General features: G+C 37.8%; 1 protein-coding gene across 1 annotated transcript; it reads left to right on the forward strand.

Annotated features, from left to right (window-relative positions):
* Positions 1-234: 234 nt before the first annotated feature.
* LOC119785467 (stonustoxin subunit beta-like) lies at positions 235-7262 on the forward strand. The gene is made up of 4 exons (XM_038288162.1): positions 235-315; positions 2204-2303; positions 3836-5308; positions 5511-7262. The coding sequence occupies exons 2-4, from the start codon at positions 2213-2215 to the stop codon at positions 6050-6052; spliced, it is 2106 nt and encodes a 701-aa protein (XP_038144090.1). The 5' UTR covers positions 235-315; positions 2204-2212; the 3' UTR covers positions 6053-7262.
* The last annotated feature ends 7161 nt before the right edge of the window (positions 7263-14423 follow it).

Below are 14423 nucleotides of genomic sequence, written 5' to 3' on the forward strand. Positions count from 1 at the left end.
TTTTTATTGAATAATATGGTGAAAGGACCATTTGAGTCGTGCTTTCAGTTCATGTTTTCTTTGCTGAGTGCTGAAATTGGTCACGCTTAGCAGCAATGTTGTCTGAATGGTTAAAAGACTCATATCTCAAATTCATCTTCTGCATCTGGTTCAGTTGATGTCTCGCTACATTGCTGCTATGGACTCGAGGGCGGGACTCTGAGGGGGGTTATTGGAGTGCTGATGGGAGGAGATCATTTACACCAGGGCTGATGCAGAGCCTAGGGCTGACAGAAGCTAAGAAAACTTCAGAAAAGTTCTGCTGAACTTCGTCAGGTAAGTTAACAAACACAAACTGAAAACGTTTTACCAACCTGCTTGATGAAGGTGATTACTGAGTTATATTTCTACAATCTAATGGTAACTGACTTCACAGATTATCTGAAAATGAAAAAAATATATAGCTATACAGTATAAACTGTTTGTTTTAGACGCTGCGATATTAATACGTTTGTTGTTTTCTAGTCCTTTCGTTTCCAGGTTTTGTGTGCACAAGGTTTTGTTGGATCGTTTTCTTGTTTTAGGAGAAATTACCCTTAGAATAATCCTGCTTTCATGTTTGGTATGAGGGATTGCTGTAAAGGCAACAACACATTGCAATTGACCATCCACTATCTATTCATGCTCATTAAGTCTCCCTCGAAAAATAGATTTTATCTCAAGGGACTTCCTGCTGAAATGAAGGTTAAATAAATAAGCATTGAAATCTATGTCTGAATATCTGAGAACCAATCTGCTGAGATGATTTGATTGACTTAGTAAAGTATTTTGAAATGAGATGTGATTTTATACTATCTAAATAAACTTAAATGATTTATAGTCAAGAAAATTTTATTGACTTACTCTGCAGGTTAATCAACTGGGTTTATTTCTTCTCTGTGGATTGACACACATGGGGATTATCCTTGAAAAAATTATTTTAAGAAGCTATAGTGATAATAATAGTACTAAAAATGAGAAAAACAATAATAATAATACAGTTTACTTATGTAAAGGTACAGGTTAATCTAATGAACTGGGTTTTTTAACTGTGTAAGAACTGATGTTTTGTTGGTCACAGGACATGAAAGAGCAAAGTTAAGGAGCAGAGGGATTGAAGGCATGGACAGAATCTTGTCGTACATCTGTGGAGACTGGGTAGTACGGAATATAAATAGACTCAATTTGAATTAACTAAATGGTGCCTAAGATATATAATTTGAACCAGTCTGAAGGGGTACAGGAAATGCAAACTGTGGGTATAGTCTCTCAAATAGGATTGAATGACTGATGTATTGAAGCTCATACTCAGACCAAGAAAGACTAGAATGGAAAACAGACATAAATTAGCAGGAGAAAGAGAGCTTTTAAAATATTTATCAGGACAATTTGGTGCCTAATGAGGTTGAAAACTAATTAGTTTAGGGTAAATTTTACCTTACGATACCTTCAAGAACTTTGAAAATGAAGGGGATGATAAGAGATAGACGTGTTCCTTTAAAAATGATAGTGGAGTCACATGTTGCAGTATTAGTGCCAGAATACAGGCAGAAGTGAGTGATGTAAGTAACTACAAGAGAGGAAAGACAAGTTTTAACAAGGACTGTGGTATGATCTGTGAATTATCAAATTGTGTTTTGAGGCAAGGCCAGGCAAGTTTATTGTTCAGCTCTCATGAAACAGACATTCATTTATTTAATAAATGGTAAAGAAAATGACAATAAAGCAAAAATATATCACATTTATAACAGTAAAACTTGTATTTCATAAAAATTAGCTGGAAAAATATTCGTTGAAACTTAAAAGAAGCAATTAATTTTTTGGTTTAGTTAACCGGAACATCTTTCTAGAATGTCTCAGGTTTTTAGGTAGTTTGTTCCAAAGGTGATGGACATAAAAAGCAAATGCTTCCTCGTCTGGCTTGGTTCTGTTTCTGGTAATACCATACAGAATATTTCTCTTATGAACAGCAGCTCCAAATGGTCCATATTTGACCAGTAACAATTATATCTTCAGTGCTTCAGAGACCAACAACTAGTTTTAAAAATCTCAACATCCAAATGCAACAAAGCAAAAGTTATTGGAAGAAACTTCAACCAAAACACCCATCTCAAACAGTTTTATTGAGATTCCTATTTTATAAAGAATTTCGAAAAGTATTTTGAGGTTTGTCTACTATTTTCAGGTTGATGAGATGGACTTCGATCAAATGCACGTACCTGCCCTGGGTCGGCCCTTCGCTATAGGAATGCTGTATGACGCTCGTCAAGATCAACTGTTAGCAGGTGGGATAAGAAGAAAACTCCTTATACACCAATCAATATCTCTCCATTGGTTTGGCTGAACTTTGAAGCTTCTGGTGAACTAGATGAAGTCTTCTGGAGCATTGTTTGTCATTTTTAACCAAATTCAAAGTGTAACATTAAATTATTATCATAATATCTTTGAGTTTATTAATTCCTTAGCTTATTCCTACAGGGAAGGATGTTTTTGTCATTTGTATCACATAAGATTGTGATTTGCTGCTCTTAAAATTTAACTACATACTTAGACGCAAAATGTTCCACCATCATATTTCAGAGAAAAGGAGAGTAGACTCAATCAGTGGTGTCTGACATACTTTACATATTCAGTTACTATGTCAAACCCTTTGTTATGAACAGAGAAGATACCACTGACATTAAAATGTTCAGTTTTTGGCAACAGTTTATTAGAACTTTATTGGCCATAATTTTGGTGGTTTCACTTAGCCTGATAAATCAGACTAAATGTGAGATTAAATGTGTAATTTAGTCTGGCCCCAATGAATAAGACATCGGAAGACTGTTGATGAGAACAACGCATTGTTTTTGAAACCATGTCTGTGGCAAACGCTCTGACCAATGAGTGCAACTGACTGTGTGTGTGACGGAAAAGCTGGTGGGGGAGTGTAAACAAACAGCCTGTCGGTAAAACGGCGAATACGTCCTTCTTAAAAATGAATGAGCGTAGAACCTCTTCCTGCTCACTATTCAAAGAAAACGCCAAGTCTAATCCTTCCAAAACAAATTCTAAAGCTGAGCCAGCGGTCCTTCACACACGACAATGCAGAGATGAGGGCCGCTGCAGACGGGCCACAGTTAGCCCTGGCTGCCGTTATCCTTGGAGGTCCGCTGGTTGCCGCGGGCCTCTCAACTTCGGAAATAATTTTTTTAACTACGCATTAAATCGGTAAATGGACCATATAGTAACGCTTTAAAGTGTAATATTCTCGCCTCAAATGATCTTAAAACGTACTTTTATTGAACAACAGAAAGTAGAACTTTTAACTTTCAATGGAGTGCTCCATTGAAAGCTGCTGCTGCCGCAGTGCATGCCTCAATAGTTGTTGCCATCTTCCTTGTGCTTTCTGCAGCGTCGCCCAGCTTTGTCGTCATGCCCTCAAAACCCCGCCCACTTTGCATCCAAAAATTTAAAACACATCTCTGCGTTGTGATTGGCCCGCCATTTCTAGGAGGCTAGACCACTCGAAGGCAACACAATTACAGAGTAAAGACAAGTTTTTATTGTTAATTGAGAGGACTTGGTTCATTTATGTAATAGGACTTTAAAATTTTAGTAAGATCTTGAGGTAATAAATTGTCAGAGTCAGCAGTGATTAATGACATAGATTTTCTTAAAAATGTGGTGTTTTTGCCTATAAAACTCAGTGGGGGGGGGGGGGGGGGGGGGGGGGCTTTATAGAATTTCTACAAACTGTTTAAAATAAAACCCTCAACACTAGAGAAACACAATGTATATTATAATGAAAGTTAATTACTTTTCTTACTTTCTGCAGACTTCAACTTGTGGGACAGAGAAACAATTAAAAAATTCACCATAAGAAAGACCCAGAACAGCAGTGATTATGACACTATTGCTTCAGACACTATAGCAGCCAAGACTTCCCTGCTAAAGGCTGATGAATCTCTCACAGCCAGTGTTCTGAGTGGTCTAATTGATATTGGAGCATCTGCCAACTATCTGAATGATAAGAAAGAGTTCAGGAACCAGAGCAGAGTCATCCTTCACTACAAAGCAACAACAGCGTATGAACGACTGGACATGAACCACCAAGATGCCAAGAAACTGCAAGCAAGAGATGTCATCAAATATAGCCATGCAACACATGTTGTCACAGGCATCCTTTATGGCGCGAATGCCTTCTTTGTGTTTGACAGTGAAAGGTTAGACAGTAGCAGTCTGCTCAGCATGGAGGGAAGCATGCAAAGCTTGATAAAGAAGATCCCAAAGCTGGATCCTAAGGGAAACATGGTCAGAAATCTCAGAGAGGCAGAAAAAAGTGTAATGGAAAAAGTCTCCTGTAAATTTTATGGAGATTTCATTCTGGAAAGGAATCCTACAACATTTGAAGAAGCAGCAGAAACCTTCAGAAACCTTCCAGGGCTTCTTGGAAAAGATGGAGAGAAATCAGTTCCTGTTAAAATCTGGCTGTCTCCTCTGAAGAACCTGGATTCATCTGCAGCTCAGCTGAAGGGAAGCATTTCTGATGTTGTACTCAAAAAAGCTGAAAATGTTTGGGAAGGTATCAGAGAAATACAAATGCGATGCAATGAAATTCAAGAAAGAGAAGAAATTAAGATATTTCCACAGATTCAGAGAACGTTAAAATCTTTCCAGGATCTCTGTGCAGATTACATGAAAACCGTCCAACAGACCATGCAGGAGAAAATTCTCCTTATTCGTGAAGGGGAAGAAGAAGAAGAAGAAGAGGAATCATTAGAAAACTTCGTAGATCAGCAGGAAAACTCTCCCTTCAACAAGAAAAACTTAAACATATGGCTTGATAATTTAGACAGAGAAATCAACGTCATTGCCTCCTGTTTGGACATAATGAAGGGAATCAAGATCATCCCAGAGAAGTCAGACTTAGATAGAGAAGTATTGAGTGTAGAAAATGCCCTCTGCTTTGTTTTTACCTCGATTGAAATGAGTGACGCCTACATGGACCAGATGGCCAGTTATTTAAAAAAAACTCAAAACTTTGTTACTCCACCTGCCAAAGACCAGTGGTTCTTCTCAGATGAGGTCTTAGAAAACATCAAAGAGAAAGCAAACATGATTGCAGAAACAGCTAAAGGCCTTAGGAGCAGCGGCAGATTTCATTTTCTTGTAACAGCACTGCCAAATCAGGGGTTGAAAGGAGCAACTATCTACCATTACAGTAAAGGCGTTTTGAAAACCAAAGACTTTGCAAAACCTGCCATTCTTCGAGTGAGAAATGTAACGGATAAACAAGATCTAATGTGGTGTAAGTCCAAATGTTTTTATCTAAAACTTCAAATGACCATAAATCAAACCATACGCTAAACCTTAGTAATTTTGCACTGAAATATCCTGTACATTTGCACAAAAACATCATATACATTAATTTGAATATTCAATAAGTGAGAAATCTGCCTTTTCTGTTGAGTCAATAAGATAAGCATTAACAGACTATATGTATCCCACAGACTCCTGTGATCTCACCTTGGACCCAGAAACTGTGAATGGCTACCTCACTCTCTCTGCTGGAGACAAGAAGGCAACGAGTGGATCCTGGGAAAAATATCCCAAAACAGAGAAAAGATTTGATTGGTATCCCCAAGTTTTGTGCCGGGAAGGTCTAAGAGGCTGTCATTACTTTGAAGTAAAGTGGAGCAGTGAAAAGAATAAAGATCTCGGCATAGGCCTTGCATATGAAAGCAATCCAAGGAAAGGAAATCGTAAGTCTACTGGATTTGGGTATAATGATGTTTCCTGGTACTTTGGAGTCAATGACAACGTGCTCCGTGCATGGCATGGTTTTAGGAAGGATGAGCAATTGAGTCTTCCTACTGGATGCAACAAAATTGGGGTGTATTTGGATTGGCCAGCAGGCACTTTGTCTTTCTACACAGTCTCCTCTGACACATTGACCCATCTGTTTACCTTTGAGAAGAGATTCACTGAAGCACTTTACCCAGGTTTCTACATCTATGAAAAAAACAACTTTGCTATGTTCTGTCCAGTTTAAGGGGAACTGCATGGATTTACATAAATGTGATGCATTTCCACTAAATGCAACAAGTAACAAAATAATAAGTAGTTGATGGCTATAAAGCTAAATGTCTAAGCTAAACAAACTAAATAAGGCTTAAGATATGTTGCAGGCAGTTCATATGATGCACATACAAAGGATAAAAGCACACAATTTAATTTCCATGACATGTTTTTTTTTTGTACAAAACCAAAAGAGAAAAAAAACTCCACAATCCAGATGCCAATGATAGATATTTCATTAATTTAGGATACTTTTATGTAGTAATTGATAAGAGATTCCAAAACACTCAGCAAGGATTAAAGCAAGGATTTAAAGAGAAAAAAAGATTGATCTAGATTTAAATGAATTGCATACAGCCGTAGTCTCTAGTTTAAAAAGGCAGTCTCTTGTTTTTGTTTTTATTTTTTATCCAGTTCATATATTTTTTAGGTGTATAAAGTAATCATAAGCCAAATAAGGGAAGATGGTACCAGTTAAAATTTTTAGACCACAATCTGGGTCATTAACAATTTTTATGGAAAGATGGTAATTTCCCGTGTATTTGAATACTGAAACATTCTATTTCCTAATTCAAGTTTTAGTTGTGCTGTGGCTATAGACTTATAGAGACATTATGTAAGTTTTGTACAGAAAAATATCTTTTTGATATATATAATAGCCTTTTTATTTTACCCTTTACAACTAAAACCAGCTGATCAGCAGACTGACACCTCAGCAGTTCTGCATCTCTAAGCCTGTAGCCTATTTGACTAAATTTACATTGGGTTGGAAGTTTGGAGGATGTGACTTCAAGTTGAATGGGTTAACCCTAGCAAACAAAGCGTTATTTTCATGATGGGTTTTGTGAATAATAAGAAGTGACCAGCACCCAGCTCAACTCAGACACTGATAAAAACTCTAGGTAAGGTGAAAAAAGTACAAGAACGAGCAGAAGAGTGCTGCAGTTCTGTTTTTTGGCCACAGGTGGCAGTATTATTGGAAAACTCTGCAGTGCCTGTTTAAAGTCTAGAATTTCATCTTTCATTTGAAGATGTAGTGACTATTTGTACAAAACTAAAATAAAAATAAAATAAAAAATAAGACTTAAAGGTGATCAAAACAAAAGGTGAATTCAACTCAAATAGCCACTTGATGCACTGTGGATTTTGGCTTACATAGTCCAAAAAAAGATTTAAAAAAAAAAGGGTAAAAATCCAGTTCTTTGCGTGCTTTATTCTCCGTACAGACAAACAGGTTACAGGCTTCCCAGGATTTTTCTATTGCTCTCACTCTGAGTCCTGCACCTGTTCTTTGATTGATTGACTGATTGATTGACTGGCTGAAAACTGAGAACTGGTAAAAAAAAAAAAAACATGTGACCACCTACGTGCATAATGAGCTACCAAAGACCTACCTATTTATATTCTAAAGTATAAATTAAAGTATCAAAGTAAATAATCTAAATTCTAAGATTTAACTAAAAATGGAGAAACACCTCCCACAGAGGGTATCAATATTAAAATTAGATGAAATGTGTAGGACTTACATCTCCTTACCATGCGATACCCTGTTTTTAAATGGCTTGAAAGGAAATTAACATTTAATTCATCTGTTGTTGTTTTAGTGTTGTGTCTGTTATTTTATATTTGCAGCTATAACTGTATACTGCTGTGGCCGAGACAAATTTCCCTTTGTGCAACATAAAAGTTTATCTTATCTTATCTAACTTTGTAGGACTGACTCACAGCTTATCATGATTTAAGTGAGTGAAAAAGCGGCAATAAAAAAATGCTAAAGAAGTTAATAAATTCATGTAGATTGTTTCTGCATCTGGAAAATACACTGAGAGATACCATAGAGTTAAACTTGTCTTGTCAATATTGTGAAATATATTTTAAAAGATTCTAACTGTATCTAACAATTAGATTTTTTGTTTCTTCCATTTTTTTTACTGTCCTTTTTTATGTTCTCTGTAATATAAAAATATTCTCTTTGGTGTTACTGTTAACCTATTGATGACAATATTAGAGCTTAATGAGTTAAAATTGCTCTGCATTATTATATTTGTATAATGAATTTAAAATAAACCAGTTTCACTGACTTTACACCCTGGGTTTCTTGATCAGTTACTATCTTTTATGAAAATTGAATTACTGATATGTATGGAGAGATATTTGTCTTGTAGTACCTTGCCTGTAATGCTGGATTTGTAATTTTTTTGTAATATGTAATTTACCTTTTCTGTATAACTTAAGGCATGTGTGTTCAAATAACAATTAAAAAGAAATTATGAATAAAAAATAAAAATACAGGCTCAAATCTGATAATTGTGAATGAAAATATACTCCTACGCTTAGAATACAAACTCTCCTTATGCTCTTTGCAGGTAACTGGTCCCGCTGTCTATTGGTGCATTGGTGTTTCTCTTCGTGTGATGCTGGATGCTTTGTTGGGTTCTAGGTGTGTGGTGGGCTGGGCCTGCCCCCCCTTGGGTCTCTGGGGTTGGTGCACCCCTTGGGCTCAGGTATCGGGGCCCACGCTTGAGTCTGCTTTGGACATGAACAGCTGCCAGTGGAGCCTGTGGGCTGGTTGCTGTAAAGCAGGGGTGGGCAATTCCAGTTCCTGGGGGCCGGAATCCTGCAACTTTTAGATCCATCCTTGCTCCAACACACCTGAATTAAATGGCTCGGTTACCTCCTTAGTATGCAGTTGATGTAGTAAATTAATCTGCACCAATGATTAGAATATATTGGATACATGTTTACATATTGAATAAATGTTTTACACTAAATACATTTATGTTATACAGGTCAAAGAGTCCAAAAGAGTGTGCTCCATCAAATGTGGAGAGATAGAGAGCAGTGTGTGTGTAAGCTCTCTGCAGCTGCAGCTTTGAGTGCAGCCTTGAAGTTTGAGAGATAAGACCAGGGTGGGGAAACACCGAGAATAAGCGGGGAACAGAAACATTGAAAGGAGTCCAAGGCCATTTCAGGCTTTGATAAAAACAGGGTGCAGAAATGAGACCTGTTTGTAAGACAGACACATTGAGAATGGGTTGTTCAGGGTTGCACAGCTCAGCTGAACTAATTGTAATATATTGAGTTGTCATCTCCAAAGCATGCGGTGCGGTACTGGTCACACAAAAGGTGATGTTTTACTGGGACTTTGAGTTTTAAAATTATGCTGACCTTTTTTTGATGTAATGTTATGATCATAAGTCACACTGGATGAAAACATTGTTTTGACATATTGATGATTAAGACTATGATGTGTTTTTGATTTAACTGCACTAATTGTAATCATGATCTACAAGAAATGTCACCATGACTTGTGAAGAAAAAGCTTTGATAGATTAAAGAAAGGTTTCAATTAAAAATATAAAATATGGTTTGGAGGTGGGTCTTCCACCAAGATGAAAGAGCCCCAAGCCCCGGGAGTGAATAAAAGAGGGCCTTTTTCTGCATGTAAGTCAGTTGCTCACCGGTGGACAGCTCATGTGTGTTCTGTAAATAAAACTCTCCGGACCTGGACCCAGTTGCCTCTGCCTAATTTTTTAACATTGTCTGAAGACTTTTCTACTGCTTTTTAAGAACTTTGAATTTTTATAAGACTTAGCATCAATTTTAAGTCGTTGGGAGGACAGTTTCCACGACACAGTCACTTCCTCCAGAGTCCTCTCAATCATCTAATTATTTGATTCAGGTGTGCTGAACCAAAGACACATCTAAAAGTTGCAGGATAGCGGCCCTCAGGAACTGGAATTGCCCACCTCTGCTGTAAAGGAAAACTCTGTGTTCACCTTTAAGCTTTCTCTCCCTGATTATTTCCTGAGAAGAGACCACTCGGGACAAACTCTTTAAATAACACTTCACAATGTAAACACTCTCTGTTTTAGAACCATTGCTGGGGTCTGGACCCTGGGGATTTGTCTGCCCATCTTAGGTGGGTGCTGCCCTACCTTTGCCCCTGTTCTCCGGGGTAACTTTGGAAATCTAGGGCTATGACCATTGTTGTGTTGGCTCTTGGTTCTTTGAAATGAATCTGGATCCCCTAGCACCTGATATTGAGTATATGTCCCTGCTGAAGGAGACCTGTAGACCCTATATACACAAGCATACTCATACACTAAGGATGTTTTGGTCAGTTGTTTATGGATAAGCTACAGCTTTGCGTATATTTAGCACTGAATAATGTTCTGTAATCCTCATAGATTTTACACTTGATATTTGAATACAGGTTTTTGGCCATAACCCATGATATTGATTTTGGACACTAGGAACAAATATCCATGCAGATCTTATACTTGATAATTCGATGAGGAAGATGCAATTTCCAACTTTTGCAAAGCCCCTCTCACAAGTCATTCTAACAGAGACATATAATCCTGGCCCCCTTTGAGTTTTGGGACAAAGCAGCTGCATCACTTTTTTGCCGTTAAACCATTCTGAGGTTCACCATCATGGAAGGCCACAAGCCAAGGACCAAAATCTGCAGACTGATCAAATGGTAAGTGTAACTGTTGGCTAACTTCTGAACCAAATTGCTGCAAAAGCAAACTGTTGACTGAGCAGACTCAGCAATTTCTCTGAGTTTTCAGGAACTTTGAGGTACCAGAGATCAGAGAAGTGGGGTACATGAGAACAAAAAAACTCCTGCTGCAAGCCTGACTTTCTAAGCCGCTGAATACTAGAGACAACTCAGCTTTTTCCAAATGAAGATCAGCAGGAGGTACAGGTCTGGCAAAGTTACAGAAAGTGATTCTGGCTAAACAATTTGGGTTTTTAGTGGTTGTTGATGATTTTGTATGGTTGCTGTTGTTTTAGACAAGCTAACAAGTTTGGCTGCATGGTACGCCATGCTGACATGTTGTGAGCTGTTGTTTATAAAGCTAAAAAAAAAAGCTTTATTTCACTAAGGGTTTAAACACTAATATAATGGCAACGTTTGTGTTCCTCAGATACTCATCACATTTGAGTAACAAAATATGACCAGAGTCCTTTAAGATGAGTCCTCCCTAGTTGGCCAGCTAATTATAATAATCACAAAAGGTTAAGAATCAATTAACTGACATTTATTGATTTCTATTTAAGCAAATCAAATCATATGTTCTTACTATCTTATCCTGACCCATTTCTGCATTTTGACCTTTGAACCTGCCTGCCCCCTGTCTTGATAGTTTTGCCTGCTTGTCTTCGGTCTCCTATCAGCTCTGCAGCCTTCCACGTCTGAAACCCTCTAGCAGCACCCGCCATCCCCGTTCTTTGGACACTGGACTGAACTGTTTAACCAGAGTTTCCAGTGATTGGCGGTGACCCCCTGCAGCCGCTGCATGTTCACAGACTGCTTTTGTAATCTGTGTTTAATAAAACGCTTTGAATTATGCCACTGCCTAAATATTGGATCCTTCTTTCCTGCCTTTGACACATTAGAGTTGTTCTAAATCATATTAAAACCAATTTGACCTCATTCCAAATTCATCAAGATAAAAAAAAATAAAATCCATGTCAAACTATATGTTTTTTTCTTCTCCTTTGTGTAAAAAGTAGCTTACTTTAATTTAGCTTCACTAGTTTATCTAAAAATGTTTTAACTTTAATTAATTATTGAAAAGCAAACCTGATTTTAACCATGATTCATGTCAGTGTTTCGTACAGGGAAACATGTATCTCTCTGTGTGTTCTAAGACAACATAGTACTGTGATCATGCTTGATTTGTTTTTGTCCCAAAAAATCCTAAATTATGAATGATGTATATTACAAAGTTGCTTCTCTTTCATGGACGGATGATCTTTCTTTAAAATAGACTCTTTGTCACAGCTCTGTTTTCATTATCCATGTCTTTGCCACCAAATTGTTTCGGAAAATTTTCCTTCATTGAGTTTTGAAAGCATGACCCAATTCAATGAAAGGTTATTGTTAACATGATCTGCCTGATATCGTTAAGTCTTCATCTGTTCTGCACTATTGCACACAATCAAAAGGCAATTTAAGCCACACTGGAACATCTGTCACACCTTCAGCAAAGCCTTACTGAATAATCACATAAAGTGAGCCTCCGATGCTGGGTTTTTGCAGCTTGAACTGCTCAAGGCGAACAAGAAGTCTTGCTTTTATATAAACAAGGGCTGGTTCGCAGATGTTTCATTATTTTAGACAGTGTTTCTCAGATTGGGGATGGTAGTGGCAGTGTTATTGCAGGGGTGCTTGAAGGAGACAAATAAATTAGTCATTTAGATTTTTTTTTTTATGTATTGGTCGCAACATTTAATTTTGTTACACAATGAAATAAGTGTATGATTACCATACGTTGAAATTGGTAGTTTTTATTTGAAGGAAATTGTATAAATTGCTATATTCTATTTGATATACTTCATTTTTCTTTTTTCAACTGTTGAAAGGCTGGTTGGCAGTAGTTTTTGAACCACTGGTTTATGAAGACGTGTAGTCATCAACTAGAGCACAAACCCTTTTATTCAGTTGGGGAGTTCTTTTAATTTATTCAGGCAGGTATTTACATCCTTCAAACTCACTGAGCTGATAGGACAGAGGTGATAAATAGAAAACAGACACTCTTCTTATTTTAAATATCTCAAATAAACTACACAGGTACCCACAGAATATAAATACCTTAACTAGATGTAGAATCACACTGAAAAAGAAGCATTGGTGCTGTGTTTTGGGCAGTACTCTTATAACTGTCTGCTTCTTCTTGTACGACAGACAGAAATGGATAAATCTCTTAGAATGTGGTTCAGACAGGGAAAAAAAGGAAACTTATGGGTTTAAGTTGATGCTTCAAAGTCTTCTTAAAGCATAAACTCACATTTTTTAAGCTTCTTCCAATGATCAAAACCTATTCATTGATGTATTGACATCATACATCACCAGTGTTGGGCACGTTACTTTGAAAAAGTAATTAGTTATAGTTACTAGTTACTTCTCCCAAAAAGTAACTGAGTTACTAACTGAGTTACTCCACAATAAAAGTAACTAGTTACTAGTAAAAGTAACTATTGCGTTACTTTTGCGTTTCTCGCCCCCGTAACCCTCACCACCCGGCCCCCACCTTCTCGCCGTGTGTTTCCAAAGCCAGCTGAATAGAGCGGACGACAAAGACAAGAACCTGCAGACAGTTTAGCATTTATTGCAACTCAACGTAAATGACATCAGGGGGGAACGCGATGTGAAGTTTTATAACAGGACATTCAGATCCCGTGAGTATATGAAATTAATAACTGGGGATGTCTAATTCTGAAATCCTGTGTGTTCGGGTTGTTATAGATACTGCAACATCTATCTATCTATCTATCTATCTATCTATCTATCTATCTATCTATCTATCTATCTATCTATCTATCTATCTATCTATCTATCTATCTATCTATCTATCTATCTATCTATCTATCTATCTATCTATCTATCTATCTATCTATCTATCTAGATGTATACTCTGTGTGTGACATAAAATATGGATCTCCATCCCTGCCACAAAGGCCATCAAATAATGTTTAAAATAAAAAATACAGTAGGTTGAGAAGGCAGAGCATCCATCCATCCATCCATCCATCCATCCATCCAGATTTCTCCCTTTCTCCATATAGGCTATCATTTCTGGCTGTTGTCAGGTTCATTTGATCGTTCACGCTCTCCATAGTTCTCCTGTGGCGCGAGCACAGAGCGACTGTTGCGCGCCTTTAGCGAGCATGCGCGTTTCCTGCCGCTTGCGCGGTGACTCGTGCCGCCTGCGCTGTGTGGAGATGCAGAGGAAACTGTTATGTGATGGGGAAACGCAGCTCTACATAACACCGGTATTTCCATGTGGAAAACGCTGTTTTGCTGCTGGAGTCATCATCACTCTCCATCTCTCTGTGTGTGCTGTACGTTAACACCCACCAGCAGAAACACCCACCTACCCAACTGACAGACGGAATCTCATCCTCCCCTCTCTCGTGACAAGGCGCGCACCTCTGGATGACCTAAAAAATAATCTTTAATATCTCTTAAACAAAAGTAGCACAAACAATATTTTTTTCTGCACAAATCTGCACTAACGTTGCACTAACCATTCAGTCTATTTGCAGAGTTTTTTGACGTGGGTGGGGTGTCAGCTTCACGCAGCTGCGCACGAGTCCTATCATGAAAAAAGGTTCATTGTGCGACCTGAGTAACGCGCAGTAACGGGGTGCCTGCAATGGTAACTGCGTTATAGTTACAGTCAAAGTAGTTAGTTAGATTACTCGTTACTAAAACAAGGTAACGGCGTTAGTAACGCCGTTAGTTTCAACGCCGTTAGTCCCATCACTGTACATCACTTTCTGTGTATTTGTGCAGCCGAAGACTTTTTACTCTGGACAATAAACCAGGA

The sequence above is a fragment of the Cyprinodon tularosa genome, unplaced genomic scaffold (genome assembly GCF_016077235.1).
Source record: "Cyprinodon tularosa strain WSP-4 unplaced genomic scaffold, ASM1607723v1 ctg25, whole genome shotgun sequence".
In the NCBI taxonomy this organism is placed as follows: Eukaryota; Metazoa; Chordata; class Actinopteri; order Cyprinodontiformes; family Cyprinodontidae; genus Cyprinodon; species Cyprinodon tularosa.

Excerpts from the sequence above, each read along its gene's own strand:
- LOC119785467 (XM_038288162.1), top strand. The coding sequence starts at position 2,213 with ATGGACTTCGATCAAATGCACGTACCTGCCCTGGGTCGGCCCTTCGCT. Across the intron at positions 2,304-3,835 it reads TCAAGATCAACTGTTAGCAG|ACTTCAACTTGTGGGACAGA; the intron begins GTGGGATAAGAA and ends TACTTTCTGCAG. Across the intron at positions 5,309-5,510 it reads TAAACAAGATCTAATGTGGT|ACTCCTGTGATCTCACCTTG; the intron begins GTAAGTCCAAAT and ends TGTATCCCACAG.